Here is an 18109-nt window from a genome sequence, read left to right as displayed (position 1 = left end):
AAATGTTGGCCAACTGAAAAGTATGAACATGAAAAGTATGAGCATGTACAGCACTCAGTATTTAGTTGGGCCTCCTTTGGCCTGTATTACTGCAGCAATGCGGCGTGGCATGGAGTCGATCAGTCTGTGGCACTGCTCAGGTGTTATGATAGCCCAGGTTGCTCTAATAGTGGCTTTTAGCTCTTCTGAATTGTTGGGTCTGGTGTATTGCATCTTCTTCTTCACAATACCCCATAGATTTTCTATGGGGTTAAGGTCAGGAGAGTTTGCTGGCCAATTAAGAACAGGGATACCATGGTCCTTCAACCAGGTACTGGTAGCTTTGGCACTGTGTGCAGGTGCCAAGTCCTGTTGGAAAATGAAATCTGCATCTCCAAAAAGTTGGTCAGCTGCAGGAAGCATGAAGTGCTCTAAAACTTCCTGGTATGTGGCTGCGTTGACCCTGGACCTCAGAAAACACAATGGACCAACACCAGCAGATGACATGGCACCCCAAACCATCACTGACTGTGGAAACTTTACACTGGACTTCAAGCAACGTGGATGAAGTGCCTCTCTTCTTTTCCTCCAGACTCTGGGACCTTGATTTCCAAAGGAAATGCAAAATTTACTTTCATCAGAGAACATGACTTTGGACCACTCACCAGCAGTCCAGTCCTGTTTCTCTTTAGCCCAGGCAAGACGCTTCTGACGCTGTCTGTGGTTCAAGAGTGGCTTGACACAAGGAATGCGACAGCAGAAACCCATGTCTTTCATACGTCTGTGTGTGGTGGTTCTTGAAGCACTCACTCCAGCTGCAGTCCACTCTTTGTGAATCTCCCCCACATTTTTGAAGGGGTTTTGTTTCACAATCCTCTCCAGGGTGCGGTTATCTCTCTTGCTTGTACACTTTTTTCGACCACATCTTTTCCTTCCCTTCGCCTCTCTATTAATGTGCTTGGACACTGAGCTCTGTGAACAGCCAGCCTCTTTAGCGATGACCTTTTGTGTCTTGCCCTCCTTGTGCAAGGTGTCGATGGTCGTCTTTTGGACAACTGTCAAGTCAGCAGTCTTCCCCATGATTGTGTAGCCTATAGAACTAGACTGAAAGACCATTTAAAGGCTTTTGCAGGTGGTTTGAGTTAATTAGCTGATTAGAGTGTGGCACCAGGGGCCATCAATTTTGAACCTTTTCACAATATTCTAATTTTCTGATATGATGAATTTGAGATTTTCATTTGTTGTCATTTGTAATCATCAAAATTAAACAAAATAAACATCTGAAATATATGAGTTTGTATGTAATGTATGAATATAATATACAAGTTTCACTTTTTAAATGGAATTACTGAAATCAATCTACTTTTTCATGATATTCTAATTTTATGACCAGCACCTGTAAAAGGCTAAATGGAAAAACTTTAATAATGGATTAATGTTTTTACTCTTTCTCTTTTATAAGTCAGTTAAATTGTGCAATTAAAAAATGCAATTGAAAGTCTAATTGTATGATTTAAAAGTGAAGTTTAAAAAGGTTGTATTAGTTTACCAAAATCAACTTATTGGAGCTTTTGACTGTTTTCTAAAGTTCTTCCTTCATCCCAATCATGCCAGGCTGTATTTCCTTTCAATCATGCATCTCTTTATTGCCCATACCGATTAATTATTAAGGTTTGATGTATCATTAAACTTCTGACTTTTTTTATGTCCAGCATTTGGTTGAAAAGTGAATACTTTAATGATATTACAGCTAAACAGAAATACAAATTTGAGAGAAATTGAAACTAATTTAAGTAGATAAATAATAAATCGCAATATAAAAAAAATAATTTCCACTGATCAAAATGATCAAACAGCATAAATTATTTAAAAATGGTAAAGAAAAGAAATCCCCAGGAGCCTCGGTGGGGGCCGGTCAGTCTCAGTGACATCATGGCTGCTGCTGGAGGAGATCAAGGTACGGATGGAGCAAAACTTTCTTCAACTCAACAGCTCCAAAACCGAACCATCCTGGTTGGAACTCCTCATTAAACCAAATCATCATCCATAACCAGCATCACCTTTCTGGTACTAACATCCTGCTCTCATCAACAGTTAGTAATCTTGGTGTAAAAATGGACTCCCAACACCCTTTTGAAGCCCATATAAATCACCTCTTTCTGCCACCATAGTAACACACCTGTGGAATGTCCTCTCCACACCTGCAGGGCGCCTCAGTCCACTGAGCCTTTTAAAAAAGGCCTTAAAACATTTCTTTTTAGCAAAGCTTTTGGTCCCCTTTAGAGGTTTTTTCATGCTTTTCTCTTTTTACCTGTAGCACTTGGAGATCTTTTGATGGAAAGTGCAGTAATGCAAATTAAATGTATTATTTTTTAAATAAAGACAAATTATACTTTCCTACAGTCTTTGCTATCAAATAGACGCATATATTTAAACATCTATGCTGTCTAAATAAAAGGTACAGTGGATTCAAAACGTCCTTTCCATTTATCATTTATTAATAATCCTTCTGCATAAAATACAAATACTAATTGCTACATAAATGGATTATTTAATAAATTTTTATTAAAATAGTTATTTATGATTTCACTGAAGACTCCTGGATGACTTGCAGAGATGCATCATTTTCTCTTTAACCCGTATAACACAAAAAATTGTTGTAAAAAGTGCATGAATTCCATATATTTCAACTTTAATTTCAGTATATTGATGTGAATAATTAACCAGTGTTTTTGTTGTCAAGTAATTATTAATATATGAAAAATTTAAATGTTTTGAATATTCCACTTGAGAGTATTACTGCTGCCCCCATCTGTATTAGAGATGATTGTCTAAGGGCGGCCATGGCCACCCCTGGCCCCCCATTTAGCTCCGCCCCTAGCTGGGTGTGGCTAGAATTTAACAGTACAGTTAAATATTGATACTTAACGACTGCAGGATTGTTTAATGAAGTAATTATAACAAAGCTAGACTGATAAAGTATCTTAAAAACTGTAAATGTCCTACTTATTATCATGAGGCTCTACACCAGAGGTCACTGATTACCGGACTCGGATCCGGTGGCTAATCTGGACCCAACCTGATTTAAAACATTTAGAAATTTCCGCATGTTGTCCGACGTCAGTGTCTAATTTCACTTGCTCCTCTTCTCCTGTTAATACGGTAAAGCCCTGGGGAGCGTCCGGCTCCAGGCTGCGCGTGATCCAAATGAGCCAATGAGCTGTCAGTCTGGGTTGCTGCTGCTGCTACTTTTAGACACAGCAGGCAAACCTGTGGCAAGCCGGGCGATGGGAAAGAAGGAGAAGACCATGAGAAAAAGAGAGCAGAGAAAGTGTGGACTGCTGGAAGAACTGCGGTGAACTGGTGAAAGAAAAGTGAAATGGCGTGCTCAAAGATGACCCTGCACATTTAGAGGATGTTTGGCTCAACCTGCTGCTGTGAAGCAGGATTCTCCACCATGAACAGAATCAACAATAAATCTGGATCCAGGCTCAGAATGAGCTCCTTGATATGTGCTTGAGAATGGCTTAGTCTCCATTTAAACCCAGGTTTAAATCCTTGCAGGGCAGCCTAAAGCCCACTGCCAACATTAAGACAGAAAAAAGGAAAGAAAATAACAAACGCTCAGTTCAGGTGTTTGAGAAAATATGGGAATCAGGAAATTATCTATAAACCAAACTGAACGATTTTTGTTCTCTACTTCAAAAAGTAGAGAACATAAAACATAAAAACCTCATTTCAGATTTAGTTCAATCTGAAAAACTCACATGAAGACAAAATAATTAATTAATTTGATTTTCTATTCAATGTAAAAGTTAAATTAGTTTTAAGCTAATTATTTTTCTTAAAGTCATTTCAGTTCAACTTATCAAGTGAGCAAAAGTTGTTTAAACCAGTTTTCAAAGGTTAGGCAAGAAATTAGTGTTTTCTTTAGAGTAGAACGCACTGAGTTTATCAGCTCAGGTCCGGCCGTATAAAGTTATCGTTTTTATACAGATTTGATAAACATGAAATCAAAAGGTCAGCGTCAAGGAAAAATTATTAATATAATGAAGCGTAAAACGACTTCTGTCGGCCTTAATTTAAATTAATTCTATGTAACACTGTTTATCATCCTGCACAGCTGAGCCTCCGCAGGTCAATTAGCAAAGGAAGCAAAAAAATCACTCAAAAATGACATTTTAACGAGTTAATCATAGATGTGTTATTCTGGTCTTGGTTTAGTCTCAGGTTTGGTATCTGGACTAAAAACACGTCATTAAACCGAGTCACTATCTGCAGCTTATTTCATCATCTTAAACCCTTAAAATCACCTTCCCTACTTTGTAACCTATACACCTAAAAACAGTTCATAATTAAATTTTTTTCCTTGTTGTATTTTAGTACCCCTCCCTTTGTGACCTCTCCATTTCGATTGCTTTTCACTGTGATCGTTGCGATTTTTATTTATTTTTCCTTTTTTCTCTCTCTCTCTATATATATATATATATATGTGTGTGTTAATTAACACTTTTCTATTATGGTTATATTGCCTCTTTTTTGTGTTGGTGATGTATTCTGGAAAATCTTATCAAAATTAAAGTACAAAAAAAAAAAAATCACCTTTCCTCCAGCTTTGCTATAGCAACTAGCAGTAGGTAGCGTTAGCTTTCATGTGCTGTGTCTATGTGCTGTAGCTCTACCCAGGGTGTCATAGAGAGCAAGCGTCACACTGAAGGAAAAAAGCTTCTGGATAAGAAGAAATAATGACCTTTAGTTGACTTTGGAAAAGTTAGAAAAGCAGGAAATTGGACCTTTAATTCAAGTAAACTTTATTCAGCAAAAAAAAAAAAAAAATCTGATTTAAACTATTGTTTTCCTACGGAGCCCCTAAAGGGACATGGAGGGGATTGCGAGATCCCGCAATAGTATTGTGAGATCTCGCAAAAAAATGTACTTTTGCGAGATCCCGCAATATTTTTGCGAGATCTCGCAAAAGTTTATGTCACAAATCTATTGTGGGATCTCGCAAAAGTATTGCGAAATCCTGCAAAAGTATTGCAGGATCTCGCAAAAGTTATTTTTTTCCCCTCCATGTCCCTTTAGGGGCTCCGTATTTTCCAGATAGCAGTGAAAAAAACCCCCCAAAAAACCGAATGTTCCTTTAAATGTGAATATTTTCCTCCTTCCATCGTCTTTATCCTGATGTTGCTGCAGACGACCTCCAGCTGTCATTAAAAACTACAGGTCATTTTATATCATCCGTTTACCTTTTAGTCTAATGAAAAGCACAGGTGCTAATGTTCATTAGTGCATAGATTAAAAGTTAAACATGTTTAACAGCCTTTTCTGTTGTAATTATAAAATGATTTACTGATTAGTTGCTTGAAAAAACATTGAGACTTTGCAAACACAGAGCAGCGTTTGTTTTGATTACATCTTTATCTCAATCTGGTTTTGATTCTTATCAGTGTTTCGGTTTCAGAAACGTACGCACTGCTTTTTCTCACAAAACTTCAAAAACAACAGTCTGTGTGAAAAAGTGTGGTAGACCTCCTTACCATCACCCTAATCTTCAGCTCGCTCCATCAGTAGGTAGAAACGCATCGATCAGATTTGCATGAATTCCTTTGAGGTAGAAATAATCATTGGATAAACAGTTTGAATCTTTTTGTCTTTAGGAGGAAATAAAATCCAACACCAGGAAATTAACAAACTCATCAATTCTGCTTTTAATTTCCATTTTTGCTCCAAAACAAAATTTCTGTTATTTTTTTAATCATAAAAAACAGAAAAAAACAAATGTACAAATGTGGTAAAACAGAAAGAAGAAGCAGTGGGAGAAACCAGCGATGCTAACGGAAGGAGCGGTTGGTCCACAGCTGGGGGGAGCGATCAAGCCGCAACACACTGAGCGCTGCTGCCACCTGGTGGCAGAACTGTTTCTGATCTCAGGTCCGTTCTTCTAATCGCTCCACAAACCAAAACATTAATGAGAGAAATGATTTAAAGATGTTTTGATGTTTCCATCTCCACTGATGCTTCATGATGAAGATTGAGACCTTGAATATTTCTGAACTTCCTGATTTTAAACGGAGGTTTCTTCACGTCTTTCACCTTATAATTCATCTACATGATGTTCAGATCAGCACCCAGGAAGTGGTGGGAACCATGCGTCTGCTGTGGGAGAACTGGCTCCCATCAGAGGACCCAGCTAAGTGCTCTCAGGCGTAACTTCCTGTAAAAACTCTTTGAGCTTCTCTGCCAGGAGCTCCAAAGATCACAGACGTCCTTTGGTTCCAACGTTCTGCCCAGAACAGCAGCAGGATGTGACCAGAACTCACCGTCTCCCTGATATTAACTCCAGAAAGTCATGATGTAAAAACCCAGAAGGCGTGGCGAGGTCACGGACCAGCAGACGCAGAGCAGAGTCAGAAGGTCCGGTCAGAGGGAAACCTGGAAAGAAGCGTGACGGGTTCTGAAGAGGCCCGGCGTCCAAACCGAGGCAGACATGTTTGAAGGTCCCACCAAACACCTGAGCTGAAGGAGGACTCCATGGAGGCGGTGGGAGTCTGGCCGGGCCGGGCCAAACCTGACGGGGATCAGTGTGTTTGGGTCAGTCTGGGTCTATTTGATGCGCAGCAGCTCCAGCTGGTCCTGGTACTCCGTGAAAAGTCTCTGAAAGCGCAGATTCTCCCCGATGACGGGAAGAACTTCCCTCAGCAACTCCCGCTTGTGGAGACCCTGGAGGAGACAGAGAGGACGCGGCGTGAGAGACACGGAGAGGACGCTGTGACAGAGAGACAGAGAGGACGCGGCGACAGAGACATGGAGAGGACGCGGTGACAGAGACACAGAGAGGACGCGGAGACAGAGACACAGAGAGGACGCGGAGTGAGAGACACGGAGAGGACGCGGCGACAGAGACACAGAGAGGACGCGGCGACAGAGACACGGAGAGGACGCGGCGCCAGAGACACGGAGAGGACGCTGTGACAGAGAGACAGAGAGGACGCGGCGACAGAGACACAGAGAGGACGCGGCGACAGAGACACAGAGAGGACGCGGTGACAGAGACACAGAGAGGACGCGGAGTGAGAGACACGGAGAGGACGCGGCGTGAGAGACACGGAGAGGACGCGGCGACAGAGAGACAGAGAGGACGCGGCGACAGAGACATGGAGAGGACGCGGCGCCAGAGACACGGAGAGGACGCTGTGACAGAGACACAGAGAGGACGCGGTGACAGAGACACAGAGAGGACGCGGAGTGAGAGACACAGAGAGGACGCGGAGTGAGAGACACGGAGAGGACGCGGAGTGAGAGACACGGAGAGGACGCGGCGACAGAGACACGGAGAGGACGCAGTGACAGAGAGACAGAGAGGACGCGGCGACAGAGACATGGAGAGGACGCGGCGCCAGAGACACGGAGAGGACGCTGTGACAGAGAGACAGAGAGGACGCGGCGACAGAGACACAGAGAGGACGCGGTGACAGAGACACAGAGAGGACGCGGAGTGAGAGACACAGAGAGGACGCGGAGTGAGAGACACGGAGAGGACGCGGCGACAGAGAGACACGGAGAGGACGCGGAGTGAGAGACACGGAGAGGACGCGGCGCCAGAGACACGGAGAGGACGCGGTGACAGAGACACAGAGAGGACGCGGTGACAGAGACACAGAGAGGACGCGGTGACAGAGACACAGAGAGGACGCGGAGTGAGAGACACGGAGAGGACGCGGAGTGAGAGACACAGAGAGGACGCGGAGTGAGAGACACGGAGAGGACGCGGCGACAGAGAGACACGGAGAGGACGCGGAGTGAGAGACACGGAGAGGACGCGGCGCCAGAGACACGGAGAGGACGCGGTGACAGAGACACAGAGAGGACGCGGCGTGAGAGACACGGAGAGGACGCGGTGACAGAGAGACAGAGAGGACGCGGCGACAGAGACACGGAGAGGACGCAGCGACAGAGACACAGAGAGGACGCGGCGCCAGAGACACGGAGAGGACGCGGTGACAGAGAGACAGAGAGGACGCGGCGTGAGAGACACGGAGAGGACGCGGAGTGAGAGACACGGAGAGGACGCGGCGACAGAGAGACACGGAGAGGACGCGGAGTGAGAGACACGGAGAGGACGCGGCGCCAGAGACACGGAGAGGACGCTGTGACAGAGACACAGAGAGGACGCGGCGTGAGAGACACGGAGAGGACGCGGCGTGAGAGACACGGAGAGGACGCGGTGACAGAGAGACAGAGAGGACGCGGTGACAGAGACACAGAGAGGACGCGGAGTGAGAGACACGGAGAGGACGCGGAGTGAGAGACACGGAGAGGACGCGGCGACAGAGACACAGAGAGGACGCGGTGACAGAGAGACACGGAGAGGACGCGGCGACAGAGACACAGAGAGGACGCGGAGTGAGAGACACAGAGAGGACGCGGAGTGAGAGACACGGAGAGGACGCTGTGACAGAGAGACAGAGAGGACGCGGCGACAGAGACACGGAGAGGACGCGGCGACAGAGACACAGAGAGGACGCGGTGACAGAGACACGGAGAGGACGCGGCGCCAGAGACACGGAGAGGACGCGGTGACAGAGACACAGAGAGGACGCGGCGACAGAGAGGACGCGGTGACAGAGACACAGAGAGGACGCGGCGACAGAGACACAGAGAGGACGCGGAGTGAGAGACACGGAGAGGACGCGGCGACAGAGAGACACGGAGAGGACGCGGCGACAGAGACACAGAGAGGACGCGGCGACAGAGACACGGAGAGGACGCGGTGACAGAGAGACAGAGAGGACGCGGCGACAGAGACACACGGAGAGGACGCGGCGACAGAGACACAGAGAGGACGCGGAGTGAGAGACACAGAGAGGACGCGGAGTGAGAGACACGGAGAGGACGCGGCGACAGAGAGACACGGAGAGGACGCGGCGACAGAGAGACACGGAGAGGACGCGGCGACAGAGACACAGAGAGGACGCGGCGCCAGAGACACAGAGAGGACGCGGTGACAGAGACACAGAGAGGACGCGGTGACAGAGACACAGAGAGGACGCGGCGACAGAGAGACACGGAGAGGACGCGGAGTGAGAGACACGGAGAGGACGCGGAGTGAGAGACACGGAGAGGACGCGGCGACAGAGACACGGAGAGGACGCGGTGACAGAGAGACAGAGAGGACGCGGCGACAGAGACACGGAGAGGACGCGGCGACAGAGAGACACGGAGAGGACGCTGTGACAGAGAGACAGAGAGGACGCGGCGACAGAGACACAGAGAGGACGCGGCGACAGAGACACAGAGAGGACGCGGAGTGAGAGACACAGAGAGGACGCGGAGTGAGAGACACGGAGAGGACGCGGCGACAGAGAGACACGGAGAGGACGCGGCGACAGAGAGACACGGAGAGGACGCGGCGCCAGAGACACGGAGAGGACGCGGCGACAGAGAGACACAGAGAGGACGCGGTGACAGAGACACAGAGAGGACGCGGCGACAGAGACACGGAGAGGACGCGGCGCCAGAGAGACACGGAGAGGACGCGGCGTGAGAGACACAGAGAGGACGCGGCGCCAGAGAGACACGGAGAGGACGCGGCCCAGGGACACGGAGAGGACGCGGCGACAGAGACACAGAGAGGACACGGCGCCAGAGAGACACGGAGAGGACGCGGCGACAGAGACACAGAGAGGACGCGGCGCCAGAGAGACACGGAGAGGACGCGGTGACAGAGACACAGAGAGGACGCGGCGTGAGAGACACGGAGAGGACGCGGTGACAGAGACACAGAGAGGACGCGGCGACAGAGACACAGAGAGGACGCAGCGACAGAGACACAGAGAGGACGCGGCGCCAGAGACACGGAGAGGACGCGGTGACAGAGACACAGAGAGGACGCGGCGTGAGAGACACGGAGAGGACGCGGTGACTGAGAGACACGGAGAGGACGCGGCGACAGAGAGACACGGAGAGGACGCGGCGCCAGAGACACGGAGAGGACGCGGTGACAGAGAGACACGGAGAGGACGCGGCGACAGAGACACAGAGAGGACGCGGCGACAGAGACACAGAGAGGACGCGGTGACAGAGACGACAGAGACACGGAGAGGACGCGGCGACAGAGAGACACGGAGAGGACGCGGTGACAGAGACACAGAGAGGACGCGGCGTGAGAGACACGGAGAGGACGCGGCGCCAGAGAGACACGGAGAGGACGCGGTGACAGAGACACAGAGAGGACGCGGCGCCAGAGAGACACGGAGAGGACGCGGTGACAGAGACACAGAGAGGACGCGGCGCCAGAGAGACACGGAGAGGACGCGGCCCAGGGACACGGAGAGGACGCGGCGACAGAGACACAGAGAGGACGCGGCGCCAGAGAGACACGGAGAGGACGCGGCGACAGAGACACGGAGAGGACGCGGCGACAGAGACACAGAGAGGACGCGGCGCCAGAGAGACACGGAGAGGACGCGGCGACAGAGACACGGAGAGGACGCGGCGACAGAGACACAGAGAGGACGCGGCGTGAGAGACACGGAGAGGACGCGGTGACAGAGACACAGAGAGGACGCGGCGACAGAGACACGGAGAGGACGCGGCGCCAGAGACACGGAGAGGACGCGGCGCCAGAGACACGGAGAGGACGCGGCGACAGAGACACAGAGAGGACGCGGCGACAGAGACACAGAGAGGACGCGGTGACAGAGAGACACGGAGAGGACGCGGCGACAGAGACACAGAGAGGACGCGGTGACAGAGACGACAGAGACACGGAGAGGACGCGGCACCAGAGACACGGAGAGGACGCGGCGACAGAGACACGGAGAGGACGCGGTGACAGAGACGACAGAGACACAGAAGGGAAGGCGGTGACAGAGAGACACGGAGAGGACGCTGTGACAGAGAGACAGAGAGGACGCGGCGACAGAGACACGGAGAGGACGCGGCGCCAGAGACACAGAGAGGACGCGGCGACAGAGACACAGAGAGGACGCGGAGTGACAGAGACACAGAGAGGACGTGGAGTGAGAGACACGGAGAGGACGCGGCGACAGAGAGACACGGAGAGGACGCGGCGACAGAGAGACACGGAGAGGACGCGGCGACAGAGAGACACGGAGAGGACGCGGCGACAGAGAGACACGGAGAGGACGCGGCGCCAGAGACACGGAGAGGACGCGGCGACAGAGAGACACGGAGAGGACGCGGCGCCAGAGAGACACGGAGAGGACGCGGCGCCAGAGACACAGAGAGGACGCGGTGACAGAGACGACAGAGACACGGAGAGGACGCGGAGTGAGAGACACGGAGAGGACGCGGAGTGAGAGACACGGAGAGGACGCGGCGACAGAGAGACACGGAGAGGACGCGGTGACAGAGAGACAGAGAGGACGCGGTGACAGAGACACAGAGAGGACGCGGAGTGAGAGACACAGAGAGGACGCGGAGTGAGAGACACGGAGAGGACGCGGCGACAGAGAGACACGGAGAGGATGCGGAGTGAGAGACACGGAGAGGACGCGGCGCCAGAGACACGGAGAGGACGCTGTGACAGAGACACAGAGAGGACGCGGCGTGAGAGACACGGAGAGGACGCTGTGACAGAGAGACAGAGAGGACGCGGCGACAGAGACACGGAGAGGACGCAGTGACAGAGACACAGAGAGGACGCGGCGCCAGAGACACGGAGAGGACGCTGTGACAGAGACACAGAGAGGACGCGGCGTGAGAGACACGGAGAGGACGCTGTGACAGAGAGACAGAGAGGACGCGGCGACAGAGACACGGAGAGGACGCGGCGCCAGAGACACAGAGAGGACGCGGCGACAGAGACACAGAGAGGACGCGGTGACAGAGACACAGAGAGGACGCGGAGTGAGAGACACGGAGAGGACGCGGAGTGAGAGACACGGAGAGGACGCGGCGACAGAGAGACACGGAGAGGACGCAGTGACAGAGACACAGAGAGGACGCGGTGACAGAGACACAGAGAGGACGCGGAGTGAGAGACACGGAGAGGACGCTGTGACAGAGAGACACGGAGAGGACGCGGTGACAGAGAGACACGGAGAGGACGCGGCGACAGAGAGACACGGAGAGGACGCGGCGCCAGAGACACGGAGAGGACGCGGCGACAGAGACACAGAGAGGACGCAGTGACAGAGACACAGAGAGGACGCGGCGCCAGAGACACAGAGAGGACGCGGCGACAGAGACACAGAGAGGACGCTGTGACAGAGAGACAGAGAGGACGCGGCGACAGAGACACGGAGAGGACGCGGCGCCAGAGACACAGAGAGGACGCGGCGACAGAGACACAGAGAGGACGCGGAGTGACAGAGACACAGAGAGGACGCGGAGTGAGAGACACGGAGAGGACGCGGCGACAGAGAGACACGGAGAGGACGCGGTGACAGAGAGACACGGAGAGGACGCGGCGCCAGAGACACGGAGAGGACGCGGCGACAGAGAGACACGGAGAGGACGCGGTGACAGAGACGACAGAGACACGGAGAGGACGCGGCGACAGAGAGACACGGAGAAGACGCGGCGCCAGAGACACGGAGAGGACGCGGCGCCAGAGACACGGAGAGGACGCGGCGACAGAGAGACACGGAGAGGACGCGGCGCCAGAGACACAGAGAGGACGCGGCGCCAGAGACACGGAGAGGACGCGGCGACAGAGAGACACGGAGAGGACGCGGTGACAGAGACGACAGAGACACGGAGAGGACGCAGCGACAGAGACACAGAGAGGACGCGGTGACAGAGACGACAGAGACACGGAGAGGACGCGGCGACAGAGAGACACGGAGAGGACGCGGCGCCAGAGAGACAGAGAGGACGCGGTGACAGAGACGACAGAGACACGGAGAGGACGCAGCGACAGAGAGACACGGAGAGGACGCGGCGCCAGAGAGACACGGAGAGGACGCGGCGCCAGAGACACAGAGAGGACGCGGTGACAGAGACGACAGAGACACGGAGAGGACGCGGCGACAGAGAGACACGGAGAGGACGCGGCGCCAGAGACACAGAGAGGACGCGGTGACAGAGAGACACGGAGAGGACGCGGCACCAGAGACGACAGAGACACGGAGAGGACGCGGCGACAGAGAGACACGGAGAGGACGCGGCGCCAGAGAGACACGGAGAGGACGCGGCGCCAGAGACACAGAGAGGACGCGGTGACAGAGAGACACGGAGAGGACGCGGCGCCAGAGACACAGAGAGGACGCGGTGACAGAGAGGACGCGGTGACAGAGAGGACGCGGCGACAGAGACACAGAGAGGACGCGGTGACAGAGAGGACAGATACACGGAGAGGACGCGGCGACAGAGAGACACGGAGAGGACGCGGCGCCAGAGACACAGAGAGGACGCGGTGACAGAGAGACACGGAGAGGACGCGGCGCCAGAGACACAGAGAGGACGCGGCGCCAGAGACACAGAGAGGACGCGGTGACAGAGAGGACGCGGCGCCAGAGACACAGAGAGGACGCGGCGACAGAGACACAGAGAGGACGCGGTGACAGAGAGGACAGATACACGGAGAGGACGCGGCGACAGAGAGACACGGAGAGGACGCGGCGCCAGAGACACAGAGAGGACGCGGCGACAGAGACACAGAGAGGACGCGGTGACAGAGAGACAGAGAGGACGCGGTGACAGAGAGACACGGAGAGGACGCGGCGACAGAGACACAGAGAGGACGCGGTGACAGAGACGACAGAGACACGGAGAGGACGCGGCGACAGAGAGACACGGAGAGGACGCGGCGACAGAGAGACACGGAGAGGACGCGGCGACAGAGACACAGAGAGGACGCGGCGCCAGAGACACAGAGAGGACGCGGTGACAGAGACACACGGAGAGGACGCGGCCCAGGGACACGGAGAGGACGCGGCGCCAGAGAGACACGGAGAGGACGCGGCGACAGAGACACAGAGAGGACGCGGCGACAGAGACACAGAGAGGACGCGGCGACAGAGACACAGAGAGGACGCGGCGCCAGAGAGACACGGAGAGGACGCGGCGACAGAGAGACACGGAGAGGACGCGGCGACAGAGACACAGAGAAGACGCGGCGCCAGAGACACAGAGAGGACGCGGCGCCAGAGACACAGAGAGGACGCGGTGACAGAGAGACAGAGAGGACGCGGTGACAGAGAGACACGGAGAGGACGCGGTGACAGAGACGACAGAGACACGGAGAGGACGCGGCGACAGAGAGACACGGAGAGGACGCGGCGCCAGAGACGACAGAGACACGGAGAGGACGCGGCGACAGAGAGACACAGAGAGGACGCGGAACAGAGACGACAGAGACAAGGAGAGGACGCGGCGCCAGAGACACGGAGATGAAGCGGCGCCAGAGAGACACGGAGAGGACGCGGCGACAGAGACACAGAGAGGACGCGGCGCCAGAGAGACACGGAGAGGACGCGGCCCAGGGACACGGAGAGGACGCGGCGACAGAGACACAGAGAGGACACGGCGCCAGAGAGACACGGAGAGGACGCGGCGACAGAGACACAGAGAGGACGCGGCGCCAGAGAGACACGGAGAGGACGCGGCGACAGAGACACAGAGAGGACGCGGCGCCAGAGAGACACGGAGAGGACGCGGCGCCAGAGACACAGAGAGGACGCGGCGACAGAGACACAGAGAGGACGCGGTGACAGAGACGACAGAGACACGGAGAGTACGCGGCACCAGAGACACGGAGAGGACGCGGTGACAGAGACGACAGAGACACAGAAGGGAAGGCGGTGACAGAGAGACACGGAGAGGACGCGGTGACTGAGACGACAGAGACACGGAGAGGCCGCGGTGACAGAGAGACACGGAGAGGACGCGGCGCCAGAGACACAGAGAGGACGCGGTGACAGAGAGACACGGAGAGGACGCGGCGACAGAGACACAGAGAGGACGCGGCGACAGAGACACAGAGAGGACGCGGTGACAGAGACGACAGAGACACGGAGAGGACGCGGCGACAGAGAGACACGGAGAGGACGCGGCGACAGAGACGACAGAGACAAGGAGAGGACGCGGCGCCAGAGACACGGAGATGAAGCGGCGCCAGAGAGACACGGAGAGGACGCGGCGACAGAGACACAGAGAGGACGCGGCGCCAGAGAGACACGGAGAGGACGCGGTGACAGAGACACAGAGAGGACGCGGCGCCAGAGAGACACGGAGAGGACGCGGCCCAGGGACACGGAGAGGACGCGGCGACAGAGACACAGAGAGGACGCGGCGCCAGAGAGACACGGAGAGGACGCGGCGACAGAGACACTGAGAGGACGCGGCGACAGAGACACAGAGAGGACGCGGCGCCAGAGAGACACGGAGAGGGCGCGGCGACAGAGACACAGAGAGGACGCGGCGACAGAGACACAGAGAGGACGCGGCGCCAGAGAGACACGGAGAGGACGCGGCGACAGAGACACAGAGAGGACGCCGCGCCAGAGAGACACGGAGAGGACGCGGCGCCAGAGACACGGAGAGGACGCGGCGCCAGAGACACGGAGAGGACGCGGCGACAGAGACACAGAGAGGACGCGGCGACAGAGACACAGAGAGGACGCGGCGCCAGAGAGACACGGAGAGGACGCGGCGACAGAGACACAGAGAGGACGCGGTGACAGAGACGACAGAGACACGGAGAGGACGCGGCACCAGAGACACGGAGAGGACGCGGCGCCAGAGACACGGAGAGGACGCGGTGACAGAGACGACAGAGACACAGAAGGGAAGGCGGTGACAGAGAGACACGGAGAGGACGCGGTGACTGAGACGACAGAGACACGGAGAGGAGGCGGCGCCAGAGACACGGAGAGGACGCGGCGCCAGAGACACGGAGAGGACGCGGTGACAGAGACGACAGAGACACGGAGAGGAGGCGGTGACAGAGACACGGAGAGGACGCGGCGACAGAGACACAGAGAGGACGCAGTGACAGAGAGACACAGAGAGGGGAAGCGGTGAAATGAGATAGAAAGGTTTCATGAGAACTTTCTCCTGCTTAATGAAATAAGGCGCCATGTTACCAGAGTTGACGGCTGCCAGGATGAAGAGGCTGATTTATGGACCGGACCAAGAAGTTCTTTGCAGAGTTCCCTCAGTCGATACTCAGAACCTGGAAGAAAGAGACATGAAAACGGTCAAACATCAAAGGAGTGTCTTTAAAACGGCTAATAGTGAAACTAATCAGCTGATAGATCCACTAATCTGTGGATCTAATCTATAATTTAGGATTATTATTTTGTGGTGTAATCCACAGGTTTGTTCCATCAGATGTAGGCTGGAGACGGTGGGCGTGTCCTATTCGTTTGTCCAGCCTCCCCGGTGTCTCTACCAGCTGCTTACCTTCGATGACCAGGAAGCGGGCGTAGATGAGCAGCCAGTAGCGGTACTCCTGTGACGACTGCAGAGCCAGGGCAGACGCCAGCTGGTTCTCCAGGAAGGCCAGCGTCATGCTCTGCTGCAGGTGGTGCGGCGTGGACGACAGGCGGGACGCCAGCCGCCCGGCGCTGCAGAGGGAAGAGGAAGCCATTAACCTGGATGCTCCAGCTCAGAGGTGCAGCTTCAGATCTTAAAACCGTACTTAAGGTTGCGTCCCTGCACCACCGCCAGCGGACCCGAGGACCCAGTTGCATCCTGGGAAGGAAGGCAGCTTCTGAAGTCGGCGCACTGGACCAGAGAGTCTCCTTTATCTGCGATCAGAGTCCTGCAGGAGACGGAGCGTCAGAATCCAGAATCTCCAATAAGAAAAGATGAACGGTTGAGGTTCTCACCATGTTTCCAAAGACAGGCTGAAGCAGTAGGACTTTCCGTTGGACAGACCGACGACCGGGACGCCCTGCTGGGTGAGCAGAGACTGAGACACCGTGGTGTCAGCACCTGGGGACACAAACCACAGGGTTTTAACAAAGGAGCGAATCAAAGGTCCCTAAAGCGCCTCAGGTGATTTATCAGAAGATCTTCTGAGTCCTGAAAGCAGCAGAACTGCGATCTTCTCCTTACTGCCACCTGGTGGACGGTCCAGTCCCAGCAGATCTGACATGTAGAAGCATAGGCCGTTTCTCAACATGTGTACTTGTGCTTTCTCGTGAAACGTCATCAACCTCAGTCCTAGCACTGTTAGCTGGTCTGCAGCAGCCCTCTCTCTGCATAGCCGTGTGAAGGACCGCTGGCTCTAATGGTGATTTTTTTGTTTTCTTTGGCAAAATGTTCATTTTAATTGTGTTTGTCTGACTGTGTTCATTATTATTCCCCCATTAAATGAAAAAAGTCAGACTTTATTATTAATTAGAGGCTATTAATAACAGGAGGTGAAACGCAGCTCCAGACTAGCTTTGAATGTGATGTCATCAGTACGCCTCTGTTCTAATTGACCCAAATTTATTCTGCGTGCTCCCGTTCTCCCCGAGTCCAGACTTTCCTGTGTTTTTCTCAGGAACAGACTTGGCGAGGACGCGAGAGGCTCACCTGATAAAAGGGTCTGCAGAGACTCATTCTTCACCAGAGCCTTCTGCTTCTGGACGTCCCTGAAAAACACACATTGATCCGGTTCAGCCACCATCCAGAGAATCCTGCTCCTCACAGGGAGAACCATTCCTGCAGCCCTCACCAGACAGACAGCGTCGCTCCGGCGGTCAGAACCATGACGAAGTGGGCGGAGCAATGCAGGGCGGAGACGGGCGTGGCCAGCTGGATGGCAGGGAGGAGGCGCCGCCCGCAGCAGGAGAACACAGACAACATCCTGTCATCACAGGCGACGGCGAGGACATCGCTGAGGAAGAGGAGAAGACGTCTGAGCAGATCTGTGATGAAATCCTTTAACCTGGTCTTTCATCCGCAGCACCTCCTACCTGCTCCCTGCAGCCGCCAGCACAGCGCTGGGCAGCAGCGTGCTCCAGTCCCGTCCGTCTCTGGAGCAGCGAAGCTGGCTGAGCTTTGAACCGGCAACCACCGACACCTCGTTCTCCACCTCCAGGTAGACAGACGGCTCCATGCTCACCTGCACACAGACACCTGGAGCATGACGGCCTGATAGAGGAGGGGCTCACACACACGGAGACATGACCGCCTAAATGATCAGGAGTTTAAATGATTAACAGAC

At 53.9% G+C, this 18109-nt stretch overlaps 1 protein-coding gene across 1 annotated transcript in view; it reads right to left on the bottom strand.

The window, feature by feature from the left end:
* Window positions 1-5666: 5666 nt before the first annotated feature.
* The window catches only part of LOC119784860 (protein HIRA), a 31820-nt gene continuing 19377 nt past the window's right edge, over window positions 5667-18109 (bottom strand). The window contains exons 18-25 of the mRNA XM_038287115.1: window positions 17859-18007; window positions 17618-17779; window positions 17476-17534; window positions 16782-16887; window positions 16592-16714; window positions 16354-16517; window positions 16035-16123; window positions 5667-6702 (exon numbers count right to left, since the gene is read on the bottom strand). Of these exons, the coding sequence (XP_038143043.1) occupies window positions 6586-6702; window positions 16035-16123; window positions 16354-16517; window positions 16592-16714; window positions 16782-16887; window positions 17476-17534; window positions 17618-17779; window positions 17859-18007 (969 nt within the window). The 3' untranslated portion in view covers window positions 5667-6585. The remainder of the gene's footprint in view (window positions 6703-16034; window positions 16124-16353; window positions 16518-16591; window positions 16715-16781; window positions 16888-17475; window positions 17535-17617; window positions 17780-17858; window positions 18008-18109) is intronic.

The sequence above is a fragment of the Cyprinodon tularosa genome, unplaced genomic scaffold (genome assembly GCF_016077235.1).
Source record: "Cyprinodon tularosa strain WSP-4 unplaced genomic scaffold, ASM1607723v1 ctg235, whole genome shotgun sequence".
In the NCBI taxonomy this organism is placed as follows: Eukaryota; Metazoa; Chordata; class Actinopteri; order Cyprinodontiformes; family Cyprinodontidae; genus Cyprinodon; species Cyprinodon tularosa.
Note: the sequence above shows the minus strand (reverse complement) of the source record. Positions and strands in the feature narration are given on the sequence as shown.